A 25,446-nucleotide genomic window follows, 5' to 3' on the forward strand; every position below is an offset into this window, starting at 1 on the left:
ATGCCAGGGAACTAGGGATGGTTAGGGAAAAGTTCTGAACATTTATAAGAGATAATTGTTGAAATGTTTCCTTTTCTCCAACACAGATAAAAGTGGATGATCATTTCATCAGGACAGAACAGGGCCTTCTGCTACGGACCCTTCAGCGGAAAGACTCCGGCATTTACTTTTGTCATGCCGTGGAGCATGGCTTCATGCAAACGCTGCTCAAAGTGACTCTGGAAGTAATTGATACTGAACACCTGGAAGAGCTGCTTCATAAAGAAGATGATGGTGATGGCTCCAAGGCCAAAGAGATTTCCAACAGTATGACCCCTAGTCAGAAAGTCTGGTATAGAGACTTCATGCAGTTAATCAACCACCCCAACCTCAATACAATGGATGAGTTCTGCGAACAGGTTTGGAAAAGGGATCGCAAACAACGTCGGCAAAGACCTGCCAACGCACAGGTGAATACTAATAAGTGGAAGCACCTACAAGAAAATAAGAAAGGTAGGAACAGGAGGACCCACGAATTTGAGAGGGCACCACGGAGTGTCTGAGCTGCATTACCTCTAGGAACCTCATCCAAGTAAAAACTTGTATAGACAGATAACTGGAAAAAAATGCAATATACATGAACTTTTTCATGGCATTATGTGGATGTTTACAAAGGTGGGAAGTTCAAACAATTTCCACCAGGTTTAAATAAAATCAATTTCTAACTTTCCTAGCAGAGCTTCCCCCACCAATCCCCAGACAGAGTTTCAAGGATGAAAACTCACCCTGGACCCAGCTTATTGCCCAATGAGTTCTGCAAAGAGTTCATCAGAAAGGTTTTGCTTTCTCCTTTGCTCAAGATAGAAAAGTGTCATGTTTCATGCTGCCATTTAACAGGAAAGTAAAACAAAACTCACCTTTCATCAGCTGCGCTACCTTTCCTGAACTTAACTAAAAAAACTGCATGGACTAGCTAAGCTGATCAACATCCCGACATTTAGATGGATGCAAGGTTTTTTTTATTTTATGGCTTACCAGGTCTCTTGCTTATATGTACTGGAAAGATAAAAACAATACTAAATGAGATGGTCTGTGGAAATCTGAACAGCATGAACCAGCCAGCATCCAGAGGGGAAAAAAAAGAAAAAAGAGTGGAGTACACTGGCCTACTACTGATGATTTCTTTCATCTTTGATTTAAAGATGTATTTTATTAAAACTATAATTTAAATGTACCATGATGAATATGCAGTAAACATTAGCTCTTTTCTAAAATAGAATAGGCTTTTTGTCTTAGAAATATTGTACTTTCTAATTATTGGTTTAAAGGGAAAAAGAAAACAACTTCCAATTACAAGCTGCTTTACTCTCTTGTTTGGAAATTCTTTCATGGCAGTAACACTGCAGCTAACCCTCTTGCCTCTACCCTCATATTCTATATGAAAGTAACTTCTACGCTATTCAACATGAAAGTCTCTGTATAGCATGGAAGTTTTTGGATTCCCCTTCCCCCCCCCCAAATATAGCACATGAAAAAATTCAGCTTGTATAATATCTTGATACAAATAGATTGAACCAATGAACAGAAAATCATCTAAATACTGTAGCTCATACACAGCCATTAATCCATGAGCAAAACTCCTGTTCAGTTCAGAAGGAGCTTCACTCGCAACTCTATGGTAGGAATCAATTTTGGACAATATCCTAGGCCCTTGTGGTCTCCCTGCATGGGGCCCTAGGGGTCAATTTCACCTGTGGGTTGAGTCCCCTGCTGTTGTAAATTGTCATGTTGAAGTATATGAAGTTACAGCAGTGGGGAATTTGGACCAGTATATATTCTGCATGCAATGGGACTGCAGGATAAAAGCAGGTACAGTGCAATTGTACTATAAGAATCTCCATTTTAAGGATCTATGGATAATGGTTTTGGTCCACCCCAGTACAGATATGTCCCAGTTTTGTTGAAGTCCATTTTCAGCTATCCTGTCTCCTATATCTCACCTCACTTTGGCCTGTAAACTCCTCTTGGCCTATGCATAACTTCTATTCATGTTGGTGAGAAGCAGATTACTAGAGCCCATGTGATATCCTTGGTTTGCTATAACAGCTTTATAAAAGGTGCCCCTTGTTTGGAGGTTAATAACCAGCCTCTTTCACTGTTATTCACTGCAACTCCTTGCAGTTCTGATTCACAATATTATCTGCATTCACACGTGCAGTGCAACACAACCTGCTGTGCACAGCCACTCTCACAATGTGATCCAAGTCCCTTTACCACTCAATAAAAAAACAAAACAAAACAAAAAACCCCCAACTCTTCTTCCTCATTAGTGAAGCATAGTTTCTAACATCTATAGCAATGAGGTTTTCATTAAGGGCCCAATCCTACAAAGCCCTCTGTGTGGAACTTGAATCAGTTTCAGAGATGTTGGGAACATGGAGGGCTCACAGGATCTAAATGCACTAAAACATCCAAACTTGCTACCATTTAATTTAGTGGCAAAACTCCGTTACATGATGCAGGATCAGATTATAAATCCCAACTTTAGCAAAGAACTGAAGTGTTTAACGTGAAAGCATGCACTTAAGTCCTTCTCTTTTCAGCATAGCACTGAAGTATATGCTTAACTTGACTTCTGTGGGACTTACGCCTGCTTAAAATTAAGCAACATGTGCAAATGCTGTGCTGAATATGATGAACTTAAGTACATGTTTGAGCATACGCTTACAAGCTCCCTTGTATCAGGACCCTACATGAGCATTAATTTCTCAGCTTAAGTGTTTGAAATTCATCACAGCCTATCAGCTGAAGTATTTTATTGTACTTACAGCTCATTGTTCAGCCTATTAAGGCTACTTTGTATCACCAAGTCATTAAAATCATTTAAAATGTTTTCCCCTTTAGCAAAGAGGACTTCCAAAGCCCACTGAAATCAGAGGAAAGACTCAGACTCCAATGGGCCCCGAATTATCCAATCTGCTGCTTTGTATGTTTAATGGTTACTGTCACTTATTATTTCCCCCTCAACTTTGTTCCCTTTTACAACAGCCTATTGAAAAGAAGATTAATTAGAGATTACATTTGAAAACTGGCATTCCTTCCCAGAAAAAAAAAATCTCTGTAAAACATAATTCATTCTGTAAGGGTGAAATTACAGCAGCCATGCGGTTTTGCCATTTGATAAATGTTTAACTGTACACATAAAAGGGTCACCCCCTGCAGATTTCAACTTACATGTACAGTCCTTCTTGACATAATCAGTCCTGCTGAAGTCTGTGCATCTACTCACATAAGGAAAGGCTGAAAGGATCAGACCCAAAGATGAAACAGTTGATGTCAACCAGAGTGCACTTAAACAGGAATTGGTCTGAGTTACAACAGCATCTGATACTATTTGAAATGAACTGATTTCAAAGACCAGAGACTGTGACAAATTTGTGCATAGAAGGATGACCTACAATTTCAGTATAGCTCACACATCCTGTTTGTATTTTTTCTTAATATGTCATAATGTTGCAAATAAAAGGAAACCATCCCTTTAAATCACCAACAAAAAAATCTCTAAACCTCCAGTTCCAAGCTATAGGTGAACCAAGTAGAAGGTTATATGTAAGGTGGAGAGAAATAAAGGATTTTGTTTATAACCAGGAAACGCTATTGAAATTTGTTTAAAGATAGAAATTTGCAAGACTTTTATCGTCTTACTAAACTACCCTTGGCATTTGCATGGACCGCTCAAGATAGGAGTTGTTCAATAGCTCATAATGACTGTCTGGTTTTGTTAAACTACAGTATCAAGCTAAGAAACTGCATCTTTGCAGAACAGAGTTAACCGTTGATGGCCCAAACGAAGTCACTGTGTAAAAAAAAATTAAAATGCATGTGAATGCGCATTTACGGATCCTTTTTTTATGTATTATTTAGTGAATATCAATGGTATGTGTTTAATAGTTCAGTTTTTGCTACCTACACATTAGCCAAAAGAGATGTAAATATTTTTGACTAGGGTAAGGAGGTACAGTATAAAGTACTGCTATCTAGAGGTACTCCATTTCAATGTGTTCAACACAAGACTAAAATGCAAGGTTTTGTCACACAGTTTATAGGGTGGTTTATTTGCTATTTCGGTGCCAAGGTGATGTGCCCCTTTGTAAGCACATTCCTCACTGGGTAGTAAATAATTCTACTTCCGTATTTATCACTGCAATTCAGACGGGAACTAGAAAACTGGAGAGAAAAATGTAATGAAACTGCTGCTGTAAATTATTTCTTTTAGCATGTATTCAGTTGTTAAATAAACATTTCTTCAAAAGAGTTGACCTTGGCTGTCTTAACTGCTTACATGTCATGTTCCTTGTAAATTTCATGGAGCTATGGAGTGAATTAGTGCCAGCAGAATGCTATCATTTTATATTAACTCTGTTTTCCAGGCTAGAACCATTGTTTGTTTTTAAGGTGTATATTGATTCCGCATAAAGGTCTAGTGATGATGAACCAAGTGCCAAGATCTCTTAGCCTCATTCTGACTCCCTCTGCTGGCTTAGAGAAATTTTGCAGTAGGTCCTAGAGGTTCTAACCAGGATCGTATCCCCATTGTACTCAACACTGCACAAATGTAGTAAGAGACCTAAACTATTCTGAAGAGTTTACAGTCTGAAGCCTGGTCTACACTACACAATTCGGTCAGTTTAACTACATTGGTCAGAGGTGTGAAAAATCCCCAGAGTGATGTAGTTAAGCCCATCTAAGTCCCCATGCAAGTGGTGTTAGATTGATGGAAGAATTCTTCCATCGACCTTGCTACCACCTCTGAGGGATGTGGATTACCTATGGTGACTGGAGAAGCCCCTCCCATTGGTGTATATAGCGTCTAAGCTGAAGAGCAGCAATGGGGCTGTTGCATTTTAAGTGTAAACAAGCCCTAAGTGGACAACACAAAATATGAGGGAAAGGAAGTGTCATTAGCCCCATTTTACAGGTAGGCAACTCAGTTACAGAGCGGGTAAGAAACTTACCCAAGATCAGACAGAGAGTCTGCAGCAGAATCAGGGACTGAACCAGACCGCCTGAGTCCGCAACTTTCTGTCTAAAGCACGCAGCTTCTGTTTTCCCATCTGTAAAGTAGGCAGAGTATCAGTCACCCACTTCCCAGGGATGCTGAAGATGTTTTAATGTCAGTAAAGCCTTTGAAGCTGGAATCCCATATAAGCCCCAATGCCCACCTCCTACCTGTCTTCCTACATCAAATAACTCAGCTATAGGCTGTGAATCTCTCCAGGCACAATGGGAGAGGAGAAGGCAGCCGAGCTACAGTGTATCCACTTTGCAGCCGCTTCTCCCATCTAAGGGCTGCAGTGGCCTCTTCTGTGCTTGTGCCATTCCACCGGGGGGTGGAAGATCAACGTATTTGCCCTGTCTCCTGCCTGCCTTCCTCACGCAGAGCAACCGGGCACCACTTCCCTAGGTACCATTATGGAGTTGTGATCTGTAACACATGGAGAAATCCAGCCTCTCTACATAGCCTCCTGGCCTCATCCCATGCAGTACTTAGGGATGCCTTCCATTACCATCAAGAAGGGGGAAGCGTTTGGATCTAATGCTTATTATTAATATTTTTAAAGGATTTAACCACACCGTTTCCATAGAGATGAAATGTCCTGTTTCCAAGATTATCCTGGGGATTTATTGCCAAAGCGTGATGTAATTCCAGGGCACCTCTCTCTGAAGAACATGTGTTTGAGCTCTTTGACCATGTTTCGTTTATGAAGATTGAAACACACTTCGCATGTAGGCACTTGATGGGGAGTTCAGTGAATATAATCAGGAAGGAAACAGCAGTGTAAGATCCCAACTAATTTATCCTAGCTGCTGCAGAGCAGAAACTGAAAAGGTTATTTTCCCCAAATTCATAGATCCCAAGGCCAGATGTGATCACTGGGATCATCTAGTCTGACCTCCCATCTAATGCAGGCCATAGAACTTCCCCAAAATAATTCCTAGAGCAGATCTTTTAGAAAATCACCCATTCTTGATTTTAAAATTGTCAGAGATGGAGAATCCACCACAAGACTTGGTAATGAATCTCTCTTTTAAGCATCACGCTCAGGAACAGCAGCCGGAAGGCTCTGCAAGTTAGTACACCAGCCAACCAGTTTACACTCTGTAGAGACCTCAAATCAAGAATTGTGGGAGCCCTACATAGTGTCAGGCGCTGTGGGTCTGTGCCAGTGTGCTTCAAGGCCAGAAAAGGAAATTGCAGCTGACACCCCACAAACAGGGGCTACACCCACTGGCTCAATGGGCTCAGCTGACTAGCCACAGACTGCGGATTGGACACCTCTTAGCATAAAGTTTCCTGTTCCTGCCATACCCTTGTCTGAGCAACACTAGGCCTGCTGCTGACCAGTCCCCTGAGACTAAGTTGCTGCTCCTTGCCTGGTTCCTCCTCCTTGTTCTTGTCACCTCACCTCATTCCTGCTTCCTTGTGCTAACTCCAGTTATTGACTCCAGCTTGATGCTTCGTGTACCTCGGACTCCGGTTTAACTGTTGGTGTGGCTTCGGACTCTCACTCCAGCTGGGATCCTTGGTGTGACTCCGAACTGCGACACCAACTCAGCTCCAGGCTCCAACCGTTAGGTCAGACAACCCACGTTACAGGCCCTGACAGTTTACTCAGGCCACTGTTCGTTGCCTCTGGAACTCATTGCTGAACTCTTGGACCAGCTATGTACATTCCTGGGGCTCTCAGTGCCAGGCACACTGGTTGAAACTATAGTAAAGAACAGCATTATCAGACACATAGATAAACATGATTTTTTGGGAATGAGTCAACATGGCTTTTGTAAGTATTTGAAAAACAAGCCACTTGTTTAGATGCCTAAATACGGAATTAGGAGTGTAATTTTGGTCAACCATTGTTTTTAAACCTTGGCTATGGTGTGTATGTTGAAACTGTTTATAAAGCATGATTGACAGCGATAACCCCAAGATTTCAACCAGAGGGAAAGTAATTTGGCCTAGAATTGGAATCGCTCACTGGTGTTTCAAGTTTTCTAGTCACCCATGCAGAACTTCTTGACAGGGAGATGCACTCAGTTATGGAAGGTCCATTACTTCAGATTGTTTAACAAGGAGCCAGACAAGTGAATTGGGTATGGAATAGAGAGAGAAAGGAAAGACTTATTATATTGTCTACCCATTTTACTTCCATTGGTTTGTGTTTTTCAACAGTTAGCCTACTGTGCCCTCTGGTGGCTATCGATGGACAGTCCCCAGCTTCCCAAACATCTGGATTGCCAAGATACAAAAAAATACAAGACATGCGTCTTTTCATAACTGTCTGTGCTTAATTATACTCTCCTTGTTATTCCTTTGTCTATTATACAGCTCTCTTCTATTTTTGTCCTGTGTAGGTATTTGCAGACTGTGATCAAGCCACCTTTTAACTGTCTCTTGTATAATCTAATCAGGTTGAGCTCCTTGTGTCTCTCGTCGTAAATCAGGTTTTCCAGACCCCCAAATCATTCCTGTAGCTCTTCTCTGAACCTTCCCTAGTTTTTCAGCATCCTTTTTTATACCATGGATACCAGAACTGGGCACAGAATTCTGAGTGATGAGGGCCTTTTAAGTGAATATTGCTGCTTACTATACAGGAGATAAAAATGATAAAACAATAATCCCTGTGCTTCCTGCCACATGGAGTCACAACACATGGAGCCCTTCTTTGTGAGAAGGGAAGTCTTACAAAGGAGTCTGTGCATAGTGCGCCAGGGCAAAATAAAGGCTTGCAATGAGATCATTTGCAATCATCCTCTGCAGCTGAGTTAAACAAACAGCATAGACCACATCTCCCAGCACACATTTTTCAAATACCAAATGTGCAATTTGACAGGTAGCCTAAACTCTTTGGTGCCAAATAAAGACTCAATGGTTAGGACTTGCTAGGTTACATACAGTTTGGCAACATTTAAAACATTCATACTAGCTACAGTAAATACTTTGCCAAGGACTGAGCCTTCCCCTCCTTCATGGTTTGCGTGCGTTACTAGCATTCGGGTAACAGTCAGACTTATTTTGCAGATAAAGTAGAGAATTGCTGGAAAATGATTATCAAGGCCCCTCTTTTGATAACTAGACAGCTACAAGGAACAAAGTTCTTCTGTCAGATCAATTTGTTGAATTGTACAAAATGCCTTTAAAATCATTTTGCAGAATGCTTAGAGGTGCATGTCTATGTGCAATTCTAGCTCAAATTGTCCACTCTACTATGGGAGGAGATGAAACCTCAGAAGCTCCATCCACAGGCTGGGGGAAAGAAACCACAGCAAATGATCAGCAAATATGCTCCCCCCCCGCCCCCGCCCCGACTTTTTCTCCTATAGGCTATGCTAAAGCACATGCGCACTAATAAAATCCAAAAGCAGGAGATGGTAAATTAAGGCTAAACTTTTTCATTTGTACGTTAATGAAGGTTAATTTGGTTGCAGTGAATAAATGTAAGATTTTCCCTTTTATGCTTGTCTGGTTAAATTTGTAGTTTCATGTAATGTGTGTGTCTGAGTAAATCCCACAACATGCAAAGACGTGCAGTGCTGCTGAGTTAATATTATGTGGAAAGCTTTGTTGACATTTTCAAAAGTGGGTGTCAAAAGTTAGGCTCCTAAATATATGATTTATCAAAATCCTGAGCACTTTGTAGCTCTTAATGAGGTCACTGAGAGCTGTTGAATGCTTAGCACTTTGAAAACTAGGACAATCATTTGGGAGCCTAACTTTATGGTCAGGGTTTTTTTAACACTATAGACCCTAATGTTTGCATTTCCTGACATCTCTTGACTTTAAGAATGGACCTTGAATATTACATTGATTTTGACTTTTTACATCAATTTCTTTAAATAAAATGTGGCTGTATGCATGTTTCAACATAAGGATAAAGGGTAACAGTTCCAAAAGCCCCTAAGTCCCCATTTTAAAAAATGACGTCAGAACTTAGAAGCCTATGTCACCTTGAAAATCAATGGGATTTGAGCTCCTAAGTCTCTTTTGAAAAATGGGACTTAGGCTTCTATGTCATTTAGACTCTTAAAAAAAACAAAAACAAAAAAACAAAAAACATTACCCAAAATTCTGTGTCTGATTTGCAGCGTGTGAAGTTCCAGGATTAATTCTGAATTTGGTCTTCGAACCTGCCTTCCAACACCATCAGTGTATCTCTGCATAGAGAGACAGCACAAAATATGCAGGCGGGATCCACAGGGAGGTTTAGAAAGCAGCATTTTGCACTAACATTACTGACATGTCATGCAAGTCCACTGGCTAGGCACACAGGGGGAGCAGCAAAACAGCAAGGTGGTCAAGGACAAAACTTTTTTTTTTAAGAAAGGGAAATATTTTTAAAAAGGCTCAGATTCAAATGCCTGGCTGATGCCTGATCCTAGAGTGACCCACAAGAGGAAAAATGTTAGTTCAGGTGGTGTTTGGAATCAGCTGCTCCCCTGTTCAAGGTTTCACTGCCTGCCCCAAACGTGCTGTATCACGTTTCCTGTTAACACACTGGCATTGTCGATATTAAGGAATAAATTGAGATAATTGCTTTTAGGTGGACAGGAATAAGAAGGATCCACTAAGTGCCCTTGACTTTGCAGGTGACACTGTAGAGCTCTCTGTAAAGCTTTGCAAGTGCAAAAGGCAACTAAGATTCGCTGAGTTCAGAAAATCTGCTATTAACTCAAAGGTGATTCATATCAGGGAAAGTGTATTAGTAAGGAGGTGGAGGAGGTTTCTTCAGGAAAACAACATAAAGTAAAATGTTTCACTTGATTAGGCAGCCCAATTACAGTGTGGAGATCAAAGGAGAGCTGAATTGGAGAAGTGAGGAATGCATTCCAACCTATAAAGATCAGGAGCAACAGGGAGATTAGTCTACAAATAATAAGTGACACCTGTGTAACCTCAATGTTTTATACACATGCTTATTACAGCAGGAAAGCCAACCAGCGAGCGGGCTAGTGGGAGTTTTTGGCGGAGAGTGCTGGCTTTGAAGGATGCTTCCCTTGGGGTTCAGTCTTGTTAGAATGAGATGTACAGCACCCCAACTATCTGCATCAAAACTGCAGAGGGGACAAGAGATGTGAAATATGATCAGTGTTAGATGTTATGGTGAGGAGCTCTACAGAAAAGTGAGAGACCCAGAGTAAGGAAGAGATCACATCTGAGAATCTCATTTTAGTTTTAATCACTTTAGAGTTTTTTAAAAATGTAATGCTCTGAAAAACAAAGAACCCAGAAACCCAGGGTTTGTGAGGTGCTTAGGTACTAGTGATTATAGCCATAACAGTAGACAGATTAAAAGACTTTTCCCCTAATTTAATCAAAATCCTGCTCTTTTGCCTTCTGCCAGACAACAAAAATTTATAAAGCCCTGATTATACATGTGAAAACCTTCAGAATACATTGTAAGCAGTTGTTAGAGATTTTGCCCTCATCTTCTTCTCATGTAAATGGTAGTTTCCTGGCTGAATCCTTAGGTAGTATTTTCTAGTGACAACAGAAGTTATGCAATCTCAATTTTTAAGTGGTAAAGGAAAATCAGAATGAAGTAAGGCTTGCTTTTCAAATGGACCTTCATTTGAGATCTGCCTGTTATTTTTGATTTGTCTCTTTCTGCCCCAAATTCCACCATATTTCAGTTATTTAACCATTGTTTAATTTCCATTATTTTCTAGAGCTTCCAATTAACACCACTAGGAGAGGCACCGCTGAAAGAGGCATCACACATTGACCAAGCCTCGAGTGTGTGCATTCATAAATCAGTTTTATCAGTGGTTCCCTAACTAACACCAGAGGGCAGGCAAACAATGCCAGAAATAATCTGAAGTGAGCAAGGGATGCTGCTGCCTGTATACAGTTTAGCATTGTGGAGTCATGCTGTCATGGTCATGCTGGGAGTTTATCGCTAACACAAATTGCCACAGGAAGCATTTTGTCAAAATTTCAATATCAGCGTGATCACAGCATATAGCGTGAGCAGCTTTATTTACTTAGGCGATAACATCAGTTGAGTAGAATGTTAAATTAGGGTAACAGTCTCCAGCCTCTGTATAAATGCTTAAAGGAAGCCAACACATTTCTGGAAGCCCAGCATCAAAGGGAATAAATTTCACAGGGTATTCATTTTTAAGCAGCCCGTAGCATATAACATAAGAAGTATAATTAATAGAAGAAGAACCTTTGGCACCCATATTATGTCTTAGCCCTTATGCAGATCTTTCCATTTTGCGCCTATTTTGCATAGCCCTGAGCTACTCCATACTAGTGGGACTTTTGGGTGATTTTGAACTTGGGTGATTTTGAATTTGGGGGGCAGTGACTCCAACATCCAGGGAGCACTCAAAAGGCAACACCCTTAAGACATGCAGCATACCTCACCTCCTGTGCCTAGCAAGCTTTACTAGATGACATGTAGGAATCATGGCTCCAACTACATCTCGCCCTCTCTTTTGGGTTCCGTACTGCATGGTGGAGGGTCTTGGTATTAGCTCTGTGCTCCCCTGATCGGAGGGGCTGCAAATCTGCCCAGAACCGTATGTGGGAGTACAACACAAAGGGAGGCTCCTCTTTCAAATCTGGATTTCAGCCCCTCTCCCCCAAAATTAAAGACTGTTCAGGAAAAATTAGGTGCACACATACAAAATGGAAAATGACTGCCTAGGAAGGAGTACTGCAGAAAGGGACCTGGAGGTCAGAGGGGCTCACAACCTAAATATGAGACAGTGTTACACTGTTGCAAAAAAAAAAAAAAAAAGCGACCATCATTCTGAGATGTATTAGCAGATGTGTTGTAAGCAAGACATGAGAAGTAATTCTTCTGCTCTGCTCTGTGCTGATTAGGCCTCAAGTGGAGTATTGTGTCCAGTTCTGGGCCCCACATTTCAGCAAAGATGTGGACAGACTGGAGAAAGTCAAGAGAAGGGCAACAAAAATTATTAACGGTGTAGAAAATATGACCCCTGTGAGGGACAATTGAAAAAAACCTGGGGTTTTCTAGTCTGGAAAAGAGAAGACTGAGAGGGGACATGATAACAGTTTTCAAGTACAAGGAGGAGGGATTTAGGATTCCGTACCCTAATCAGGATAATTAATGAGCAATTTATCTGCCAAAGATCCTCAAGCAACCCCTGAGGGCAACAGGAGAACAAAAATGCATAGTCCTCATTTTTTGTTTCTGGTTCCGGGCAGCGTGCTTCAGATAAGGCACAGATATCAACATTCAGACTTTTCAACAGTTTGACAAGGAGAGTGCCTTATCTGAAGCACGCTGCCCAGAAGGAGTTTTAAAAACAAACAAAACAAAATTAGTTGAGGACTATATGTTTTTGTTCTCATGTTGCCCTCAGGGCTTGCTTGAGCAGAGTGGCTATTGTACTTTCACTCAGTGCCCAAACAGGAACTGCAGCTTTGGCAGATAATTAATGAGCAATTTATCCTGATTAGGGTATGAAATCCTAAAGCCCCAAATTTGAAGGGACGTTCAGATCTGGGATTGTTCCATCTCAGTAAAGACAAAAGTTTCCAGTATTAAAAATATTAAATATAAATAATTATACATTAGTACATGTTTACAATGACTGCACAGCACCTGGAGGGACCTGGATGGAAAAGAGGGGGAGCTGGTGGAAGCCCCCCTGGTAATTACAGAATAAATGTGGGATTAGCTGCACTGTACACGTTTATCTGCCAGGTAGTCCCAGAAATCGAATGATAAATTTGTGGCCTGATTAAACCGATGTCAAATGTCTCCTGTCCTTCTTGTATAGCCGGACAATATAAAATAAATATTACATATAACCCCTTTGAGAGCACTTCCTTCCCTTACAGCCAAATCCCCAACTCAATCCTTGCGCAGGCAAACTCCTGCTAAAGTCTACTGACAAAAGATTGAGTAAGGAGGCCCTTAGTATTTGACCCTAACTTTTTATGGAACCATTTTCTCATAGCTGTTATCAGGTGTTTAAGGATGTAGCTGCAGACGTAAGGAGAGGGTTATGGAGAGTATCAGTTTACCTTTAATTCTTGTGTAACCCTTCTGCCCGTCAGAGTTGGAAGCAACAAGGGCCGGGTTCAATATCTAGGGGTTCCATTCCAATAACACAATGCAAACCGGCTCGAGCCCCCACCCAGTGACCTGGGACAAATATATACCACCCCCGCTGGGCGCCTCCAAGAGGCAATACTTCCCCTCTCGCAAGCACATAGTCTGAGTGTAGCAAAAGCCTTTTAATAACAGAGAGAAACAATGTGGCATTATGTTGGGGAAACACCACCAACAGGATTCATAACACAACCCATGAGCAAAAAAAAACCCACCCCAAGCAAATTGGGGCATGCCCTTTTCCCTTTGGTTCTTGAGTCCAGCAACCCCAAATCACCCAAAGTCCCAAAAGTCCAATACCCCAAAAGTCTCTGTCCCTGGTCAGGGCAGCCCCAGAGTTCAAAAGTTTATCTGCGGAGCTTTACCTCCCAACCTGGGTGGAGATGGGACAGGGGTAAGAGGCACCTTACATGATCTGAAGCTGACCGCCCCATAGCTCCATAGCGGCGCTCTGCTCCGCCAGCCGCCCCACAAACTCCTTCGCTCAGCTCCACAGCCTGCAAGCAGCTCCTGTCATCCACAAACCGCTCTGCGTCGAACTGCTTCACCAGCCGGTCTGCAAGGCACTCCAGCCGTCCCGCAAACTGCTCCACAATATATCTTCAGGCTCCCCCACTACTTAACACAACACTCAGTGATTTCAGCTCTTAGTCAGTTCAGCTCTTTGGTGAATTCAGCTTGTAGTAGGGGAGCCTCAGTGCTGGTGCACTGTCAGCCCAAAGTGAGCTCAGCAGCCTGTAACTAGACTTCTAACGAAATCAAAATTAGCTCTGATATTCCACAGTGGAAAGAGGAGGAAGTGCAATTAGCATGTAAGGCTCTCACCAAGGGGCCCATACCACCAAGTATTAATACTTGTCCCCAACCTCTCTCCATTCACACAGTTTTGGAACCCATGACCCTTGCCTAGCGAGTGCTACTTAGTTGATGGTGAGTCCCTCCATCATAACAAAAGGCCAAGTACAGTTCCAAGCACAGTTCCCATAATCAGGGTAATAACAATTTATTCTTCCTGCCCCAATAACAGAGACACTGGGGATCCCACAGCAGCCAAAGTGACCATTTGGGCAGCTATGGTCTCATTCTAGGTGTGGTGGGTGTGCCTATGCAAATGAGATTGGCCCCTGAAGTTCTTTTCCACAACTTGCCACACCTCACCACAGATGTCAGGAGCTCATCCTGACACTGCTTACACTTGCAGTGTTTAAAATTCTTTCAGCTGTGGACATCCAAACCAGTGAAACAGATCAGTGCTCACAGGATCACTGACACACACACTTCCTTCTTTGTGAATCTCAGTTCTGGCATGTGATGGCTAATACACACACAAAAATGTAATGATCCCTCTATCGGGGCAGAAGTTTTAGCACATTCATCTTTCTTGGGCATGGCAGGAGATTGAGACGAGTAATTCCAATGATATAGACAACATGGGCCTGTGACAGTTTCTGGTTTTGTGGGCACTATTTTATGCCTATGAGTAACTGCACCTGCATTTTTCAGTAATGAGCTGTGAGTGCAAGTGTTGGTTAGTTCTCGGGCCCAAACTGTCAAATGTGGCTTCTACTTTTGGGTACCTGAAATTCTGGATGGTAGTTAGAGACACTTAGTGCCCGATTTCTGAATCTCACCTCCCACATCACCCACTGAAGTGGCGTTCAACTCCGGCCTTAGGTATTTCAGCTTGGGCAGCCATAAACAGCGGCGTCCTAAATTAGAGGCCTCTAATGAAAATCTGGATCAAAATCCCTATCTGTCTGAATGTGCATAACAGGGTGGGCTGCCCCCTTTCGAGCCAGGAGGCCTGAAGTCAGCCAACCCTGTACAGTTACCAGACCAGCTGGGAAGGGGGAGGTGTGTTCCCTACAAAGGGCTGAGAGAGCTCCATTGGAAGGGGAGCTAGTGAAAGGAAGTAGGTTTCTGTGACTGGACCTGGAATGGGCGATAGACGAGCTAAGGGAAAGGCCTCTGCACCTCTGCAGCCTGTGTTGGTCAGAGGAATAGCGTTGTTTTGTGTTACTTCTTGAGTTTTGGTGTTTGAATCAATTAACTGTGCCCTGTGGTGTGGGCCTGAAAGAGACTTTGGGCATGGCATTGTCCTTCCGGGGCTGGAGAGACAAGCAGCTTATAATGTGTTATTTATCACAGATTCCTAGTTATCAATGATTCCTTCAGATTGTTCAGAAAAGGGGAAGGGAATAAAGAGAAATGAGATGCATGCAGGGGCAGATGAACAGAACACACAGGACTGAGAGACGGACTGAAAGGAAGAGCAAAAATTAGATAGTGAAATGCAGCCTGAGAAGGAGGCATGCTCAGGCCCTAAAATATGTCCTTGCTTTACTGTGTCGTATAATAAGTTTCTCACGACAATGTGTGATTGCGTGGGATCATGGCTAGGAAGGGATAAGGCCCATAAGAAAATCTCTGATAAGATGTGAACTACTCCACAAAGAAGTTTGGGAACTTCTGTTCTAGTGCTCAGTCCGATGACATTTATCTGCATTTTTTAGAGACTTTGCTAATTCTCCTTTAGATAGTAATGACTGATTCAGAAGCTGAATCCTTTTACTGAATGGTGAGTGATACAAATGATTGACAGCTTAACTTGTCTTAAGACTCTCCTGTCTAGAAATGCATTGATGTTATTTTTGTCAGATCATTCGTCCCATACTACAGCTGTCAGAAGCCTTTATAACTTTTTCTCTCTCTCCCACTTTTCAGTTTAAACTCCCACTGGTGTGATTCTGCACTTAGTTACTCTGCCGTAATCAGGAGTAACGCAATTGAATTTCATGGAGTTACACAAATGTGAAACTAGTCAAAATGAGAGGAGAGTGAGTCATGATTCCTTGTCTGGTTTCTCATTTGTTTGATGGGTGAATTAAGTCACTGGAGCCTTGTGCAGGATACAGTTTACTGCCTCTCGCAGCTAAACTCTGCTGTTTGGTGCATTATGAGGGACTCTGCTCACTGTCTCCCAGTCTCTGCCCCTTTACTCACCCACTTGCTTATTGGCAGGGTGTAGTGGCACCGTAGCACCTGCTCTATCCCCTGATTCTGCCACCCTTACTCCTGGTGAGTAGCCCCTTCTAACTTAAGTACTAGTCTGACATCTCAACATGAACAAAGGTAGCAGAGTCTGGCCTTCAGTGAAGAGAATGTATTAAAAGGAAGTGCAATAATCTCCTATAAGAACTGCCCCATCAGACAACAAATTATTAGAACAGCTAAAGGAAATCTTTTGTTGCGATATAATTCAAACCATCACAGCTTCCTCAGAGCAGGACTCTGTGTTGAGGTTTTCTTCAAATTAATTAATTTTGCATCACTTATCCCAATGTCCGTTAAAAAAAAATAAAATCTCAATTCTCTGATTAGATTTTGGACATGAACGCTTTGTAAATAATGAAGGTATTCGTGAGGCTTGCAGCAGCATTTGTCTTCTGGCACATATACTGGACTTTAACAATTACCCTTCACTTTCAAGATAAGATCAGCAGAAAAAAAAGGAAAGAGAAATGGTAAATTCTATGGGTAAATGGTCACACAATGACGACTGTAACTGGGAATATCACCAAGTGATCATTTTTTGTTCCAGATGTAACACAAGCCAAATTTATACAAGAATATGATATTTAACAATGTTATGAAGGCCTTATCCATTTTTGTTACAAAAGTTTTCCAGTTTTAGAGCAATCAGTATCTTTGCTTTCTCCTACATAATGAGTTAGATAAGTCGAAAACTGCATTTTATGCCTTGTTGATGGCAATTCTCTGTTATTGTAATTTGAATGTAACAAATCACTGGGGGAATTACCTTATCAGTAATCTAAATACAATTGGAGCAGCATCTCTTTCACAGCTGTTCAATCAATCCTAGCCTTCATCCTTTTCGATTACCTTATCATACCAGTCACCAATCACTGAATTCCATTGCCCTCTACTGGAAAAAAATCCCAAACAACATTTGCTTAGCTTGCACTGATATAAACTGTTTCGTTTTGAGAGACGAAAAGTAAAGGAATAACATTTCATTAAAATTTGATCAGTTACAAAGCTGGATGTCCAAAGACACAATATATGACTTTGCTTGGAGTTGTGTTTTAAGGGAAATATTCTAAAAATAGCAAAAAAAGACCTCAGTGCTACAAGTATACCTTAACTAATCACAGACATTCTGTCATTAGGGATGCTGGTCCAAGTTTTGGTTTCAGTTACATTGCTATGAGCATGGAGTAACACAATATACTGTAGACTTCTATATACCATAGAATTTCTATGTATGTTTTTATACTGTGAAACTGAGAGTAGAGTTTGGCCCACTAGTACCCAGTTGTATAGCAGTTCTGGAAGTGTTCTCTGTCTTAATAATTGAAAGAGTCACATGATATTTTAAAGACATAAAACGTTTAATTTTTTAAAGCCAACCTGTTTTCTTTTATTATGTTTGTATTTGGTCTCTGAAGTGAATCCAGATTATCCCTACTGGGCAATCATTACCTTATAACATGAACATTGTTAACCTTTGTACTAAAAATGATGCTTCTTAAGATATATTTAATGTATTTATAACTATTACCAGTTAGGCTTGGCAAGTCCACTATATATTTTACAATGGGTTTCATATATCTTTGAAACTCTAAGTCCTGTTACAGAAACTGAGACAATGGAAATTCTTTAAATTACATATTTTTGATGATTAAACAGCAATATATGCACTTCACTACCAGCCCTCAAACTCTGCATGCAAAGTGGAGATTAAGGATTCTTCAGTGTCCCCAAAGGAGTAATAGTCAGACTACATACAATCTTTCTTTGAAAGAATTCTTTACAACAGACATTTGGAGCCAGATTCTTTCCCCCTATCCAGACCCCTCCCTCTTTGCGTGGCACAAAGGGGCTAGGATATGGCAATACCTAGCCAGGTGAGAATTCTCTCATCGTGGGGCAGTTCCCACCTGGCATAAAGCCAGCATAGCTGGCTCCTAGGCTACCTGTCCATCTTGTTCCTGATATAGAGGGCATGAAGGGTATCAGAGGGGCAGGGAAGCATATGGAAGGTGTGTATCCATAGAGCACTGAACTCTGTCAATCCCCAGCTTTTAAGGACCATTGCGATAGGTCTTCGTATGCTCTAAACCAGTGCTTCTCAAGCTATCTGATGTGGGAGACCGGCAATTTTTTTCCCAATGTGCGAGCAGACTGGCAGCCGATTGCACGCGGACCGGAACCGGTCCACAGATCACCACTTTGAGTAGCACTGCTCTAAGCCACACCATGGCCTGAGATGACACAGAGATGGCCAGAGACTATGGGCCTGTCTACACTTACCGGTAGATTGGCACTGCTGCAATCAATGCAGCGAGTGTCGATTTAGCAGGTCTCGTGAAGACACGCTAAATCAATGGGCGAGCACTCTCCCATCGATTTGTGTTCTCCACCTCCCCGAGAAGCGTAAAGGAAGTCGACTAGAGATGCTCTGTCGACTCAGTGCAGTGTAGCCACCACGGTAAGTGGATCTAACTACGTCTACTTCAGTTACATTATTCACATAACTGAAGTTGAGTAACTTTGATCAATTTGCCGTGGTAGTGTAGACTAGCCCTCAGTGAGCCATAATCAGTCGTCTGACACAGCCTCCACTCCAATGTGCTAAATGCTTGTTAGCACAGCAGATAAATTGGGCTTTTTTCCACTGGGCCTATTAAAGACTAGGACATTGCAGAAATGCTAGTAGAACCTGTGAACCTACCAAAGATAAATGTTTTGTCTCTTCCCATATGAATCAACTTAAAACTTAGTTCTGGTCTTACTATTTCCAGATTCTGGCAAAAAAATTGTTTCCTCAATAAGCCTATCAGGAATTAGTTAAGACATTAATAGCTATTAAAAAGCAACCCCAAAAACAAATGACCCCTTGCCTTATTCTGAAAATCTCCACCTAAAAATGCAGTTAAACCCACTCATCAGGGAAGGCAGTTTATCAAGCCCTGAAAGGGAACTTTATTAGCCCTCAAGCCCCATAAGTGATATGGCTGTGAAAGTCAGTCTTTGACAAAGCAAAAAGGTACAAGTTATCAAGAAATGAAAGTGTAGACAGCGTCCACTGGGAAGATCACATTATCTATAAACAGTGCCATTTCAATCTCATGAAATGTCATGCTACCAAGGCATATACAGGATTTCAACATCTAACATTAGAATTTGCAAATTGATTTAATTAACACAGCCAGGGAGTCTACATAATCATGTTTAGAACTTGTATGCAGTGAATGTGTTTACAGGCACAGGTTTCAGAGTAGCAGCCGTGTTAGTCTGTATTCGCAAAAAGAAAAGGAGTACTAGTGGCACCTTAGAGACTAACCAATTTATTTGAGCATAAGCTTTCGTGAGCTACAGCTCAATGCATCCGATGAAGTGAGCTGTAGCTCACGAAAGCTTATGCTCAAATAAATTGGTTAGTCTCTAAGGTGCCACTAGTACTCCTTTTTACAGGCACACAAATTAGACAAAAAGCTTAATATTGTATTGCTAGCATTAGACTGCCTTTGTGTGGCTCACCCACTCAGCCACACAGCGGAGTGAGGGGGAATAAGGCCAACCTTACCTGGTGTCCAGGTCTGGTGTGGCACATGGCCCTGCTCTCTGACTTTCCCCCTATATGAGCAAGTGGGTGGAGAAAGAGCAGAAAGGGAGGTGTGGAGAGTGGGCAGAGTCTTGGCTCTGTGTCCTGCTCTCCTCTTTCACTGGCTGGAGTTAATGAGGTATAAAGGGGAAACTAAGATAAAAGACTGCTGTAATTTACTTCCCCCTGGAGCAGGAGAGGAATTGTGACTCTCTATTTTATCAGTGATAAACTGAGTTAAGGCCACTTTAATTCTGAATGAGTGCGTCCACACAGGGGTTTAATGCAGTTTAACCAATCCTCTTTAAATTCACATTGTTAGTTAATTTGGATTAATTTTTCTTGAGTGTCCAGGTGTAGACAAGCCCTAAGTCCTATTTTCAAATGTGACTTTGGAATTTAGGAACCTAAGTCTCACTGGCTTCCAGTGAGCCTTTGGTTCCTAAGTGCCTAAATCTATTCTGAAAATTGGACTTTTCATAACATCCCTGTGAGATGAGACAGTACTATTGTCCCCATTTTACAGATGGGGAACTAAGGCACAGAGGATTAAAGTAAAAAAAATCTGGCCACCCAATTTGAGACACCGAAGACCTGATTTTTCAGAGTTTGCCGCATTCCATAGCACTTTATATGTTCTAAGTGCTACTCCTGTTGGCTTCACTGCAGCTAAGAGCTCAGCACATCTGCAAATCATGCCCCCAGATATCGAGTTGGGCACCCAGAAAAGAGGAACACAACATTTGTGACCACCAGTGCAAAGTCCGGTTTAAATGACTTGCCTAGAATCACACACAGGAATTCTGTGGCATAGGTAGGGGCAGAATCAAATTCTCCAGCACAACATTCACCTACTTTAACCAAGAGACCATCCTTTCTCTTCCTGCAATCCCCTTCCTCATTCATTTCACATCTTCCAAAGCAAATGAGGCAGGGGTCCTGTAGACAACAGTATCCTTCATTACACAACCCTGATTCTCGACCCTAAAAGTTAAAGAATTTTTTTTAAAACGGGCAGAACAATGTATTTTTCCCCTAGCTTCATGCTTGGAAACTGCCAACCTGTTTTGGCTGAAATTTTCCAATACAATTCAGCCTGAGTAAAACACCCGGCATGTAAAATTTCAGCACAAACAGTCAGTTTGACGAAGTTATAAGCAACCCAAACCAGGGTCTTATAATAGGAAATGTTAGCAACTTTAATAATAGGCAGTACTACTGGTCTCACCTATAATAAAAGCAGTACACATTTAGCACTAGGTAAACAATATCATACTTCCTATTCTCAAAAATAATAGCCCTCACAAATGTGAATGGGTATGTTTGACTTTTGCATGATTTATGTCACAGTTCAGGAAAGCATTTAAATGTATGATTAACTCCCACTGAAGTCAATGGGATTTGGACATGTGTCTAATGCTTTACATGTGCTTAAGTGCTCTCATGAACCGGGGCCTTAAGCTATTTTCTAGGTAAAATGACCAATTTATATTTTATGGAGAGTGAGAAAGAGTAAAATGAAATGGACAATCTGGGGTTTCCACACATCAGAAAACTACATAATTGCCAGAGATACCTGCATCTACATCCTAATTCCTACTTAATCCTGAGTGGTTTATTTCTTAAAATAAACAGTCTGTATCTTATGTCCTTACTGGATTACTGTAAGTAGGATGTTTACATAATAGCTATAGCTAAGTATTCACTGAAAATAACAGGAGAGCAATTCCTTCCCAAGTGCTAGAACCTAATGTAATTTGGTAGATCTATTTCAATATACCAGTTGATGCTGTCTAGTGATAAGAAAAGGAGTACTTGCGGCACCTTAGAGACTAACCAATTTATTTGAGCATAAGCTTTTGTGAGCTACAGCTCACTTCATTGGATGCATACTGTGGAAAGTACACAAGATCTTTTTATACACACAAAGCATGAAAAAATGGGTGTTTACCACTACAAAAGGTTTTCTCGCCCCCCACCCCACTCTCCTGCTGGTAATAGCTTATCTAAAGTGATCACTCTCCTTACAATGTGTATGATAATCAAGTTGAGCCATTTCCAGCACAAATCCAGGGGAGAAAACTTTACTTTTTATGCATAACAGATCCTAATATGCTAAATATTACTAATAGTACTGCTAATCATAAAATTTTACTTGCATATTTCATGCAAAGAGCTAAGCGAATTTTTAAAAATCAATAGAACATGAGTCTCATTCACATGTAAATGTCTCTTAAAGTGAGTGTAAATTACTTTGACACCCACTTTAAGGCCCCTTTACACAGCTAGAGTGGTGTAAAGTGTGTTAGTGCCAATGGGGATGAGGCCCAATCATTTACTTCTTCGAACACCCAAGTAAGGCAGATCTGAGCTACTGCACCCAGTTTACAAATGGGTAATCTGAAGCAGAGATTGGGTAACTGAGTTGCCAAACATTACACAATGAATACATGTTGACAGAGCTGAATACAGAAGCAAGGAGTCCTCACATCCAGTCTCCTTCTCCAACCACTGGACAAACTGCTTTATTAATTCATGTGTAGGCAGAGCCTGAAGGAAAGCATGAAGGTGCTTGTGGGAAAATTGAGATAAACGGGTGAGTTCAAACTACAATAAAATAATGTTTTATGCTAATACAAAAATAAATTGTAGTGACTTAAGGAAACAAGGTGGTGTTGATATGAAAGAGCAAAAGAACTCTAACATTTGAAGATTAACAAAGCCCTGGCTGGGATGATTTAGTTGGGGTTGGTCCTGCTTTGAGTAGAGGGTTGGGCTAGATGACCTCCTGAGGTCTCTTCCAACCCTAATCTTCTGTGACTCTATAATTAGCTTTCCATTTATAGATTGTTATTTCATGATTGAAGCCACTGCCACTAACTATGTTTTCAGAATGTACTGAATTTAAACAAACTCTTTTGTTCTATTTGCAGCTCACATGGGCTGACACCGCATCTCATCTCCCATTGTTCTGACTTCTAACTATTGCGATGTGCTAAACGATAATAGCACACTGACTCAAGTTACCTTAGAAATAGCAAGCAAATGATTACTTACCCTACAGTACCTGTGTTCTTTGAGATGTGCATCAGTGCCCTGTATACCCTCACACCCCTACTGTCATACATATAAAGGGAAGGGTAAACCCCTTTGAAATCCCTCCTGGCCAGGGGAAAGCTCCTCTCACCTGTAAAGGGTTAAGAAGCTTTAAAGGTAACCTCGCTGGCACCTGACCAAAATGACCAATGAGGAGACAAGATACTTTCAAAAGCTGGGAGGAGGGAGAAAAACAAAGGGTCTGTGTGTCTGTCTATAGTCTGTCTTTGTCGGGGATAGACCAGGAATGGAGTCTTAGAACTTTTAGTAAGTAATCTAGCTAGGTACGTGTTAGATTATGATTTCTTTAAATGGCTGAGAACAGAATTGTGCTGAATAGAATAACTATTTCTGTCTGTGCATCTTTTTTGTAACTTAAGGTTTTGCCTAGAGGGGTTCTCTATGTTTTTGAATCTAATTACCCTGTAAGATATCTACCATCCTGATTTTACAGGGGGGATTTCTTTATTTCTATTTACTTCTATTTTTATTAAAAGTCTTCTTGTAAGAAACTGAATGCTTTTTCATTGTTCTCAGATCCAAGGGTTTGGGTCTGTGGTCACCTATGCAAATTGGTGAGGCTTTTTATCCAACATTTCCCAGGAAAGGGGGGGTGCAAGTGTTGGGAGGATTGTTCATTGTTCTTAAGATCCAAGAGTCTGGGTCTGTAGTCACCTAGGCAAATTGGTGAGGCTTTTTACCAAACCTTGTCCAGGAAGTAGGGTGCAAGGTTTTGGGAAGTATTTTGGGGGGAAAGACACGTCCAAAAAGCTCTTCCCCAGTAACCAGTATTAGTTTGGTGGTGGTAGCGGTCAATCCAAGGACAACGAGTGGAATATTTTGTACCTTGGGGAAGTTTTGACCTAAGCTGGTAAAGATAAGCTTAGGAGGTTTTTCATGCAACCCAAACCCTTGGATCTGAGAACAATGAAAAAGCATTCAGTTTTCTTACAAGAAGACTTTTAATAAAAATAGAAGTAAATAGAAATAAAGAAATCCCCCCTGTAAAATCAGGATGGTAGATATCTTACAGGGTAATTAGATTCAAAAACATAGAGAACCCCTCTAAGCAAAACCTTAAGTTACAAAAAAGATGCACAGACAGAAATAGTTATTCTATTCAGCACACTTCTGTTCTCAGCCATTTAAAGAAATCATAATCTAACACATACCTAGCTAGATTACTTACTAAAAGTTCTAAGACTCCATTCCTGGTCTATCCCCGGCAGAAACCCAGCATATAGACAGACACACAGACCCTTTGTTTCTCTCCCTCCTCCCAGCTTTTGAAAGTATCTTGTCTCCTCATTGGTCATTTTGGTCAGGTGCCAGCGAGGTTACCTTTAGCTTCTTAACCCTTTACAGGTGAGAGGAGCTTTCCCCTGGCCAGGAGGGATTTCAAAGGGGTTTACCCTTCCCTTTATATGTATGACAGCAGCACAAGTGAGGTGGCAAAAAGTCTACTTCCAACAGCAAGTGTGGCTGCAATTGGGCAAAGTTTGAGGGCAACAGTCAGTGATGGGACCCTTGGGTTGTATGGCCCCAGATCTGGTGAAGCACAGATTGGAAGATAATCCCAAGAATTTCCTCCATGTGTGTGAGAGGGTGGTGAAGGCAGAGGCTGGGAGGATTTGACATGGATGGCCCATGTAGCACCATTCCTAATGGGAAAGACACAGGTAGCAAGCAACAACCACGTGAACTGCTACCCAGTAGTGAAGGCAGACATTTTGGACTGACTCCTAAAGCATATAGATATTGGTTTTGGGTAGAACTGTTTCTGTGAGGGGCAGAAGTAGCAGCTGTCAGGGACCACAAGTCTTGAACTCTTGTCCACAGGGCTCTTTAGCACTACTAAGATCCAGCTCACCACCCAGTGACCTGCTAACTGTCATCAGAATAGGAGCTGAACTCTGACAGAGGACCCCAGTCCTGGAATCTGTTTGACACTATGCTTGTGGTCCTGACTGGTTCACAGTTTCTATGTAAACCCAGAACAGGAACAGGAAGCTGTCCATGCAGCTGTGTTCTCCCTGCTTTGGACTGCTTCTCCTGTGACACCTGCTTCTATTTCCTGCTGCAGATATCCTGGTAACCTGACCCTGCCTGACATCTGATTCCCAGATTGCCCTCCAGCCTGTCTCAGACTCTGATCTCCAGGTATCAGATCTGCCTGACTCCCGCTCTGACCAGTAGGTCAGACCATCTATGTCCAGTCATGATAGTTTGCATGGACTTATTAGGCCACAGGAGCAGTTCCGATGTCAGCAGAATAGACTTGGCTAACCCTTCAGGCGCACCAGATACTTGAGTGGGCCGCCCGCCTCCTGGTGGACAACCAATCCCTACAGACCTGTGTCATCCAGCTGACCTCAGAGAATCTGCTATTGCAGAAGCAAATCATGCACCTGTGTGCTGAAAATGCCACACTCCAGACATGGCTCATGCAGCCCTGTTCCTTGATACCACTATTGGAACAGTCTGATGGTAATCGCAGGTGATTCTGAAGTTTTATAAACCAGTGGCAGCCTCCTGTTCATGATGCACCCTCAGTCCTACACTAGGTGAGCCTTGTTATCAGCCTGCTGTCTA

General features: G+C 41.7%; 1 protein-coding gene across 1 annotated transcript in view; it reads left to right on the forward strand.

Annotated features, from left to right (window-relative positions):
• Nucleotides 1-4,248, forward strand: part of SEMA3A (semaphorin 3A) — a 207,545-nt gene extending 203,297 nt beyond the window's left edge. The window contains exon 17 of the mRNA XM_073328643.2: nt 87-4,248. Coding sequence (XP_073184744.1) covers nt 87-542 — 456 coding nt within the window. The 3' untranslated portion in view covers nt 543-4,248. The remainder of the gene's footprint in view (nt 1-86) is intronic.
• Nucleotides 4,249-25,446: the final 21,198 nt, after the last annotated feature.

Source organism: Lepidochelys kempii, chromosome 1, assembly GCF_965140285.1.
Source record: "Lepidochelys kempii isolate rLepKem1 chromosome 1, rLepKem1.hap1, whole genome shotgun sequence".
Lineage (NCBI taxonomy): Eukaryota > Metazoa > Chordata > Testudines > Cheloniidae > Lepidochelys > Lepidochelys kempii.